Source organism: Pseudophryne corroboree, chromosome 11 (genome assembly GCF_028390025.1).
Source record: "Pseudophryne corroboree isolate aPseCor3 chromosome 11, aPseCor3.hap2, whole genome shotgun sequence".
In the NCBI taxonomy this organism is placed as follows: Eukaryota; Metazoa; Chordata; class Amphibia; order Anura; family Myobatrachidae; genus Pseudophryne; species Pseudophryne corroboree.
Window position 1 is genome coordinate 184,042,838 of NC_086454.1, and position 11,307 is coordinate 184,054,144.

At 42.9% G+C, this 11,307-nt stretch overlaps 1 protein-coding gene across 2 annotated transcripts in view; it reads left to right on the forward strand.

Moving 5' to 3' along the window:
- LOC134969293 (serine/threonine-protein kinase D1-like) overlaps window positions 1–6,147 on the forward strand; it is a 302,224-nt gene extending 296,077 nt beyond the window's left edge. For both annotated transcript variants that reach the window (XM_063945144.1, XM_063945145.1), the window contains exon 19: window positions 5,481–6,147. In XM_063945144.1, coding sequence (XP_063801214.1) covers window positions 5,481–5,660 — 180 coding nt within the window. In that variant the 3' untranslated portion in view covers window positions 5,661–6,147. The remainder of the gene's footprint in view (window positions 1–5,480) is intronic.
- The last annotated feature ends 5,160 nt before the right edge of the window (window positions 6,148–11,307 follow it).

Sequence of the window (11,307 nt, forward strand, 5' to 3'; positions counted from 1 at the left end):
ACGGAGGCCATCAGTGTGTAGTTTGTACGTGATGTGTGTATTGCAATATTTTTCGACTTCGACAGTGTTCTGCTGGGAAACCTTGGGTCATGGCATTTATGTGGCTTTTACTTCGACACATTACACATACCTAAAAATTGCTACAGACCAAGTACAACCCTTCATGGTATCCACTAGTGGCAATGGACTCTTTCAGCAGATAGTGCACCCTGCCACCCTGCAAAAAATTGCTCTGGAATTGTATGTTGACCATGACAACTAGTTCAAGGTGTTGACATGGCCTCCAAATTCCCTAGATTTCAATCTGATTGAGCATTTGAGGGATGTGTTGGAAAATGCTCAATCAGAGGCTCCACCTCCAATCTTATAGGACTTGAAGGATCTTCTGCTAACATCCTGGTGCCAGATTCCACAGTACACCTTCTGTAGAGCAAAGACAAACGGGCGCTTCCATAGTACATAAAAGTTTAATGGTATACAGATTAAAGTGTGTTATGACTCGTACCACAAAAATAAACTCTGTGGGCTGATACCACATTGTTATGTACAATAGACCTCCCAAGCTACCTCTGTCTCCACAGACTGGTGCACCATAGGGCATACACATATCATGCTGTTGGCCTCCTCAGACAGCCCAGCGTGCCAGTCCATGATCATCACTGCTGCAGTATGGGAGTCCCCAGGAGTCTCGATGGCGTCAGCACGGCCTGTCTAACGTGTTCCGTCACAGAGTTCATCAGATGGCTGGCCTTGCTGATGTCTCAGTCCTTTTACATGCTTACATTAACCCCTTCATTATCAAGCCGGAGTGAAAATACTATCGGCAGGATGTAATGGAGTCCGAGATCTCCGGAGGTGCGGGATTCCGGAAGATCTCTGACCTTTTTTTAAAGGGGCAAACACAAGGCAAAACCTTTAACAAAATGTCCGAAATCGTATGGCATCCCACACATCTGGTGATTTCGGACTCCATTGCATCCTGCCTCGTTTGTTCTCTTATGTCATAATAATCTTATTACTGAATTTAAATTAATAACACCCCACAATCTGTAAGATTAATTTATCAAGTTAAATTAGTGACACCCAACATTCTGTAAGGTTAATTTATCCAATTTAGAAATGTACCTTGTATTAGCATACTAGCCATTCTAAATTACCGAGCGGCAGCTATGTTTTTCCACAATGCCAGTGAAACTACTCTAAGTAAAGTAAGTAAGAAATCAAATGGTTCACATAGCATGACACAAATTACATTAATACCAAGTGTTTTATGCTGCATTTCAAAGTTCTTCATCAAGGAAGGATGCGAACGCATGATGATTGACAGGCAACTGGTGTCCGGTGGTGGCAGCGCTGCTTTGGGGGGGTGGAGGTCGGAAAATGCAAGCATGTCATGGCCATTTCCGGGGGGCGTCTGATGACATCGCCTGCATTTCCTTGCATGTGGAAACATTGTGTCGGTTCCCCTGCCTGGCTGCATAGGCAGGGGTCAACCACTATTCGATGCGATCGCAATTGATTTGCGATTGCGAGGTGGTTCCACACGTGCTGGGCAGCCTTGTCCTGTGCTCAGTGGCCCCCAGTATGTGAGTATATGGTCGCAGATTTTGCTACGAAAGCAAAATTTGTGACCAATACTGAATAACCCCCATAGTGAAGGCAGGTACACACTTCAGAGATGTGTGCTGAGCTATCTATCACAGACCGCTCAACACACATCTCTCCCCCCGCACAGCACAGCGTGATGTGTGCTAAGCGTGGGGGGAGGGGGACGGGGGACGCTCATTTCACCCAGCGGGTGAAATGAGCGACCCACTAGATTGGGCCTGCATGCAGGCCAATCTAGCACCGGCGATAGCGACGCGCGGGGCCACGCATTGCTATCGCTGTAGGGCATACACATGGAGAGATCCGTGCTTAAAATCGAAGCAATCTAGTCAGATTGCTTAGATTTTAAGAACGGATCTCTGCCTGTGTACCCCCCTTTAGTTTCTATTTAGTTTTTACAGAATGCATTCATAAAACAGTAGAATTATCATTCCACCACAATACCTAGTCACATAGCTATATGTTTTACAGGCTGTTACAATGTTTTCATTTAAATTACTTTGTTGTTTGAACAGGATGCAATGGAAGATAGTAAAAGATACAATAATATATCCACACCACTTTACAATGTTGCATCAAACTTGCGCGTATTTCAATATATTACCACGTTCCTACATATTAAAGCAACATACTTTCTCTCAGCAATAGTTAACACAGCAAACATTTTGTATTCATTTACAAATGGAGTAATATCAAATCCTTCATTAAACCCACTATGTGGGGTATTAAATTCTTGTCGGAAAGACATCAGTTTCAGACTTTTTTAGGCTGGATAGTGTTCTGACCTATTCAATTAGTCTGCCGTTTTTCCGACAGGTCGGCAATTCCGACTTATGGGAAAGCACGTGGATCGGCAGATTAGCCATGAATCCACGTGTTTTGTCAGAATCGTGGCCAAATCCGACAGGTTTTAACTCCATTTCCGACATCGTCAATCCGACTTTAAAAAAAGTCGGATTGACATTGTCCAGAACGGCAGATTTGGCCGCTAATTGAATACTGAAATGTCTGATCCTTTCCGTCGGAAAGGATCCAACATCAGTTGAATACACCCCTAGAGCTCAGATTACCCTGCACAGGAAAGCAGAATGTTTCTTGTTTTAACAAAGCTTTTATCTGATCCTCTCCTCTCTTACCAATATCCACAAACTTGATTTCTTTGAATTTTAAACCATCTGGGTTACTTTCATTATATTTTTTAAAGTGACATACCATGCCACTGTGTTCATAATATAAGCAGTGTGTTAAAAAAAAATATTATCAAAAATAATTAATACACATCCAAAGAAAAAAAAAGAAAAATTGTGTTCAAGGCCAGACAGTGGTATTGTGTTACAGTAATGCTCACTATGTGCTGTCACCCACCATATTAATAATATACAGATGTGTTCACTTACATCTAGCCTTGCTGCTCCTTAAACAGCCATTCTAGTCATGTCATGCGGTAGCACCGAGCGTCCTTTTTGCAACATTTTTAATTAAAATGCATCTTATTCACAAAATGATATGTGGCATGCCTATATTCTGTGTATGACTGCAGCTGTATCTGCATACAAAATGGTACGTTAGTATTTTCCTAGAAAACACTGTAACGTACCATTTCATATGCAGTTATAGCCGCAGATGCATATGCAGAGAGTATATGCATGACACATATCATTTTAATCAGCAGAGTCTGCTTGTGTGTCCTGTTCACACAGCGGTGCGGATAAGATGCATTTTTGGCATGGAAAGACTCCAACGCTAGCGGAGTTGCATGGAACCTTTCAGCTCACTCACAACAGGCATCTCCCACTACATGGAGTATTGAGGAAAGATGAATGAGGACACACTTTTAAGCTCTGTTAGTCGATATGGCTCACAATTAGTCGATGGAAGGAGCAGCAGCCAAGTACTAGTGCTATGGCTGCTGCCAGTCATGATAGTACTACTATGTCTACTGAAGGTGGTCCAGTGGGCAGACGGTTTAGGAAAGGGCACCTGAAATTAAAATCTTTCACAATGTTAAAAAGAGGTAGCGGTGTCGCATTAAAAACCGACACATCAGTGTCCAAAAAAACTCAACAACAACACTAAGGCTGAAGATCAAAGTGTGTGTTCACAAGTCCCCGAGGAGAGTCTAGGGCTGTCCACGTTAGCTATTTGTGAGCCTTCCACCATTTCTGCACCATCTGTAAATGTGAGGATGAGCAGTACAAGTAAAGATGGTGATGAGGACATAATAGAAATTGGGATGCTAGTGTGGAAGTTGAACAGAATGGGGGGTATATTTGTGTACTAGCTGATGCTAATAAGGAGGATGAGGATGTTGATTATGTTGTTTCTTTGGTAAGTTCATTTCCGTGATAAAAAGAAGCCATCTCTTGGGTGTGGGATTATTTTTACCCAAATACTGACAACATTTGTGAAGTCATCTGCTCCATTTGTGAGTCCAAAATTAGTAAAGATAGGGACATTAACCATCTAGGCACCTCCTCCATGCTAAGCAATTTGCTGCAAGTTCATGAAATTTATTTTAGAACATTAGAATAATTCGTAACTAACACCCTCATCATCAACCTCCTCATTAGTGATCAGAGGTAGTCTGTCCAAAAAAGATTGTTTGTGGGGTCCCAAACAAACCAAGCACTTCAGCTACAAAAGTGGCAGTCCCTGTCGCTGAAGTGCTTGGTATGTTAAACTGTGCATGTTCTATTTAATATTCAACATAAAAATACCACTTTTATTTATGACTGTTATCTGCCTTAAGACCATCATTAACAACACTGCTAGCTGCCCATTGGTAATTTGTTTTGTGGGAGCTCAAACAAACTAAGCACTTTAGCCACAAAAGTGGCAGTCCCTGTCTTTCATAATGGCCTCTTTTTTATTTGGCATTGGGGACAGTACTTTTTGTATTGCCATTTTTATTGGTTATAGCTTATACTTTTCTCATTTGCAACACATTTTTAAACAGATATACATGCCGTGTGTTTGTGCAGCTGCTTTGTTGCTTAGTTTAGCCAGACAACCTTTGGCCAATATACAGTAGGTGAAGAATATTGTGAGATGATCAAAATTGACTGGAAATGACTGGAAATTAATGTTAATGAGGTTAGTAATAATGTAAGAACAAAAACAAGCCCAAATTACATGATTTTAGCAGTTTAAAAAAAATACCTATCCATAACCAAAACATCTGACGGTGGTTTTGTCTAAATTAGAACCAAAACACAAAATTAATACAGACCTAAAACCAAACCGTGGGGGCATTTCTAATTGATACATTCCTGTATAACAAAGACATATACACAGTATGAATATATATGTTGTTGAAGTCATGATTCACTTAGATATAGCATCAGATAATGATAACAAATGTATATAGGTCTGGCTAGACCAGTTTCTGTCTAACTTTGTGGATTTGTGGATACACATGAAAATGTGCAGAAGCCACTATCCTTGCCTATAAAGTCACGCTCATACCCATAAAACTAGGTCACAAAGAAGAATTTTTACTCTGGGTTTACATTCAATAGGCTTGCAATTAACCCTTACTTAGTATCAATGAAGTAATGGGAAACATTCTGCAACTACAGTTACAGACAGTTCTGCTCACTCACCCGTATCTTCTCTCCATGGTCACCCAATAAACAGCCTGATCACTATGGCTGATACTTGTAGTCCTTACACATGTGCTGTATATCTTAGCACTCTCAGAAACCCAAACCAGTGCTAGCCAATCAGGGTACAACTGTTGGACACACAATATATCTCACTCTTACAGTCATTTATCTGTCAGTTCCCCTGAGGCATATGTAGAAATGTACTACCTGTCAGCTTAATTTAAAGCATCGCTCTGCTTAACTGTCATCTTCTTTATTTCACATCAGGACTTTCAGACTTGGCTGGACCTACGGGAGTTGGAGACCAGAGTTGGACAACGATACATCACCCATGAAAGTGATGATGCACGTTGGCAGAGATTTGCAGGACAATGTGGCATTGAATACCCTCAGCACTTTGTCATGGGACCTCAATATGATGAAACTGAAGAAGAAGATGAAGAGTAAAAGTTAATTTTAACCTTACAAGTGCAGACTGCTGTTTGGCTGCCCAAAGACATTGCACTGCAGGCAATACATTAAGAACTTAGTAAACAACAATTTCATATCTCTAAGGCTCAAAGAAGTGCAATGAAGTCTTGATAAACAATGAGTAGTGGAAAGCAAGAAGATCCATCTGATGTTTGTGCAATAACAAGAAAAAGAAGTGTTCATATGTTTATATATGTGATATGTTTATATATATATATATATATTTCGTATATGGCAAAAAGCGTAAGGATTATCCATGTACAATCCTATTATCTGCCCCTCTTTGTAGCATAACAGGTTTATATTCATTACAACTGGTTTCAAAGTGTAGACCCAAGAAATAATCCAGTCATAATCACATTTTCCTGGCCTGTTCTACTTATTAGCTATATTTTATTTTTCTTTAAAAAACTGAAAGTGATATTTTGTGTTTACGCTCATGAACAAGAGAGTATTTATCTTTCACTTGTGTAATGTGGTTTGTGACATACTGTTGAATATCTTGTTATACACTATATTGAGCTGTAATTTGTTATATAATGAACATATGTGCGACACTGATGACAAGTTTGATGTGAGGCATGGGACAGTCTCATTCTGGCAGCTACAGCACTAAATTAGTGCTAAGGAGAATATTTAAACTCCAGTTGCAGACTTGCCAGAAACAGAACATTCCCTTTAAGTGGCATTTTAAGAAATATTTAAGAATCCAAATTATCAGGCAATACTACCAGTTGTTTAAGGCTTCCCTCATCAAAATTGCTATATAAAATTGGTATTAACAATTCGGAATATGTTTTTACATGTATTCAATATGTCTCCTTGCAATGCATGTGAAAAAAAAAACATTCCAGGGTACATCTTAAAACTTTGCAACACCCATCTCCAGGAGATTACCTTGCTGTGATTCTCTGAAACAGTACTGTCTCAATCAGAGGCCGAGGTCGTGCGACTTGCCTTAGCTTCCTCTCTTCTTTGGCTCCCACAAAGTTTACAGCGAAAAGCTGTAGCTCTTCACCCAGTAGTTTCTCATTCATTGGCCATCTCGGACAGTTCTAAAAGGCATGATGGGTTCTCACACTAGACTTAGGGGGAGATTTACTAAGCAGGGATAAAAGTAAAGAAGTGAGCCAGTGGAGAAGTCGTCCATGGCAACCAATCAGCATTGACATAACATTTATAATTTGCATACTATAAAAGTATAGAGCAGCTGATTGGTTGCCATGGTCAACTTCTCCACCAGCTAACTTCTCCACTTTTAACACTGCTTAGTACATATCCCCCGTATATGATAATCTATGCTTTCCTTCAGGATGAAAATTATTGGCATTTCCATATGACTTGGAAATAACATTAAAAACCTTAATTACCATATTTGCCCCTTTTCAGATATTCATTCAAAATGTAAAATCCTAACTAATTTCTTTTAACTAATTTTTACCAGTTCATTCAAATATGACATTTTGTTCTACTCTGTCAAAGGCCATTTAAACAACAGATTGTTATTCACTCTTGAATCCCTCTGTCTTGGATGAACATCTACTAAATGCCTTCTGTGTGTAATATAGGATATGCTCAGTTCCAATGGGCCATCATCCAATGACTCTCACAACTTGTTTGGGAGTGGGACTTGGATAAGACCCTAGATGGGAAAGACTGGGGAATAAATTAGAGCAGACAGAGCTACAAGCTCCATTTGTATTAAAATAAAAGAAATCGCTATAAATGACCTTATCATTGCTAGTATGTCCCTGTATGAATCTCTCCCGGTGCTCCAAGCACTTGTTGTTGATATTGCCACAAACATTCCACACTTGTTGGGGTTCCAAGCTTCTGCAACTCAGGTTGAACATAAGGAACATGATATTTATGCTTTTGAATATATTTCTGAAGATATTTTCTCTTTCCCTTAATAAGGCTTCTAAAAATGAAAGTGGTGTTTCCCACAGCAACCAATCAGATTCTAGCTATCAATTCTCTATTGTTTTCTACAAAATGATAGACATAATCTGATTGGTTATTATGGGCAACACCTCAACTTGTCTGTTTTAGAAGCTTTAGTAAATCTACCTCTAAACCCTCAAAATAAACTTATCAGGCAAAGAGCTTGATCAATTTTATTTCTGCTAAAAGCAAGAGATTTATCTCAAATAAATAGTGATTTATCATGAACAAAGGAGCGGAACTGCCGGAGACAACGGTCACTTGCCGCTAGGCTCCAGCCGCTAAGGGAGCACTTCTCCATTGTCTCAGCCAGCTTCCAGCCCAAGTCACGAGCAGCGACAGCGCAGGTCACTTTACATCATTCATGCCTGCGACTGCTGTGGCTCTTATAAGCCGCAGCCAGTCTGGAGCTACCTGTGTAAACACTTGTCCCCCACTGCTCCCCTTGCAGGTTGTGAATGTGTGACTGGCAGCTGTCACACAGCGCAGCTCTGCCTCCTCCTGCTATTGTTATCCTCCCTTACTCTCACCTTCCAGCCAGGCACTCATGCAGGCAGTGCAGAGCTGACCACAGCAACTGAGTGGGCTGGTGCATGGGGTTGGGAGGGAATGCCAATCTGCTGAAGCAAGTTAACAGTGGGCGGAGCTACCAGTGCTGGCGGCGGGTGCAGTGATGCATTGTGCATCACATTTAGCCCTCCCCCCAGCATGGAGGGACAGTTGAGGGTGAGAGGCCCTTCTGTTCAAGACCCTCAGCTGGCCTCATATACTACTGCAAGTAACACTCCTCCCCTCACATTACATGCCTGTCTTCCTCCCCGAGTCATGTGTATATGTCCCCATGTCCCCCCTCAGAACTCAGTATCTGTCCATGTGCTCCTTCACATTAGTCTCCCCTCACCAGCAGTGTCTCTGTGTCCCACTCCCCCCACCAGCAATGTGTGTCTCAGTGTCCCCCTCTCCCCACCTGCAGTGTGCGTATCTCCATGTCCCCCTCTCTGCACCAGCAATGTGTGTCTCCATGCCCCCTACCACCACCAGCAGTGTGCGTGTATCCATGCCCCCCTCTCCCCACCAGCAGTGTGCGTGTATCCATGTTCCCCTCTCCGCACCAACAGTGTGTGTCTCCATGTCCCCTTCTCTGCACCAACAGTGTGTGTCTCCATGTCCCCCTCTCTGCACCAGCAGTGTGTGTCTCCATGTCCCCCTCTCTACACCAGCAGTGTGTGTCTCCATGTCCCCCTCTCCACACCAGCAGTGTGTGTGTCTACATGCCACCCCAAGTCATTAGCTTGTACATCTCTATGTCCCCCTTCCGCCAGTCACCAGTGTGTATGTCTACATGCCCCCCCAGTCACCAGTGTGTGTCTCCATGACACCCACCAGCAATGTGTGTCTCAATTTCATCATCCCCCCACCAGCAGTGTGTGTGTCTCCATGCCCCCCCCCCCCAAGTCATCGGTGTACATCTACATGTCATCGTCCCGCAGTCATCAGTGTGTCTTCATGTCCCCCTCCCCAGCAATGTGTATCTACATGTTCCCTCCTCCCACCAGCTGTGTGTGTGTTTCTATGTCCCCCTGTCTACATGTGCCTCCCCCCCTTCAAGTCATAAGTGTGTATGTTTCCATGACTCACAACTCCCACAGTGGGAAATGGGCTGTAACGGGATGGTAAGTACTAAGTTGCACAATACAACTCATTTTCATTGGATATGGGCGTGTCATATGTATTACGAGTTGGCAAAAATGTGGGTGGGAGGCAGCTGAGAGCGCTGCCTCCCACTGACAATGATAAAGTGTCTGAGCGTGGGGGGCGGGGCCAAATCGAGGGCAGGAAAAGCCCATTAAAAAACATTGAGTAGAGGCACCAGCAGATCTACCTCAATGACAGGGGCGTGCCTGCATCCCACTTCAGATCCCGCCCCTGTAAGTGTGGCAGATTGATTGGCCAGCAGGTCCAGCACTGAGCAGTGACTGTTTACTGAGGCACTGTCAGTGCTGAGTTTGGATTTCCCTCTCTCGTTACAGATGGTGGGGTAAGGCTATCAGGGTGCAAAATTCTTCATGTCTATAGCATGGGTGGCACTGTTATCAGTGAGGGGGGGGGCTCTGGTTCCCTGCACCAGGATGCTATAGCCACGTACAGTAAGGTCAGGCTGCTGCTGTCAGGGCCAGAGGTACGGCAGGAGCAGGCTGTGTATCACTGTCTGCTCCAGTATTTAGTATTCTATCCCTCAGCTGCTGCCTGTGGATGTGTGTCATGATATAAACATCCAAACCCTGACAGTCGGCATCCCGACCTATGTAAGTATAGTGCCACCATTAGGTTTAGGGCCGGCAGGGTTATTATAGCCCCCCCCCCACCCACCCGGGAGGTTAGGGTTAGGCTGCGCGGGGAGGTTAGGGTTAGGCAGCGGGGGGGGGGGGGGTAGGTTTAGGCAATGCAGCAGGCATGTTAGGGTTAGACACTGTAGGGGGAGGTTAGGATTAGGCTACGGGATTGAGAAGGGAGGGGTTGGGGAGAGGGGAGAACACCCCCTCCTCACCCCAAGCTGTATGTTGGTGCAAGTTCTGTTATTAGCCAGTGCCTCCCCAGTCATTGGCCTAACCGCACGTCACTGGTAGATCCCTTAGTCAGCAAAGGTTTCCCCGTATGAATCTATCCTGCTACGAAATCTATTGAAAATTTAACAATTTTATTACTTGTCTGAAGTATTTTTTAATGCATAGAGGTTTTTATTAGTTTAACCTTCAAAAAATAAAAAAATAAAGGTGTGTACACATGGTGAGATAATACTGGCCTGAAGCAGTAAGGGTTACTCTACCAATTTTCCAGGCTTGTCTTGCAAAATTTGGAATTTAATTTAAAGTAAAGTGAAAAAAACCATTAAAATAAGAATAGATCAAATTAAAGGTGTATACACACGGTGAGATGCTTGCTATACCTGATTTTGTCTATGTGATTTCCCTTGAACTCCCCCAGAGCCCAGATAACACAGATTTAGACTATCTGTGCTTGAGATTTTGTCTATGTACGATTTTGACTAAGTGCCAATTTTGACAATACTTTGTACTAGATAGTACACTAGATAGTCAAGACTGACTTGCCTGTAGTCTCGGACTGGCCCATAGGGGTACAGGGGAAACTACCGGTGGGCCCCACTGCCTGGGGGCCCACCCTCTCAGTTATACATTATGAATATGTTACATTATACTGCTCAGGACTATGGTGTATTTTCTACAGTGCTTTGTTGTTATTAATCCGGTACATTATCATGCATGTACTAGCAGTATTTACTATATATATTATTTATCAAGGGGCCCGTACCATGAACTAATGGTTAGCCAAGCCTCTAAGAATGAACCCCTCCCACTGCATTTCCCCCGGTGGGCCCTTCATGCCCCAGTCCGACACTGCTTGCCTCCACAGTCTATCTAGCCTTGTGACACCGACCCCACAGGATTGCGCATCGGGATCGAATCTGTCGTGCAAGCTGCCTAACACCTTGAGATGTGCACTAACTTTCCTTAAGATTTTGACTATATAGTCATCATCTTACAGATTTGGCTGTTTCCACAGCAAATATCATTTGACAAATACAAATAAGCTGTTTATGACACAGAACATGTGTTAAAAATATCTTCTTTGTTTTACTTCAACCATTATGACAGGGGAG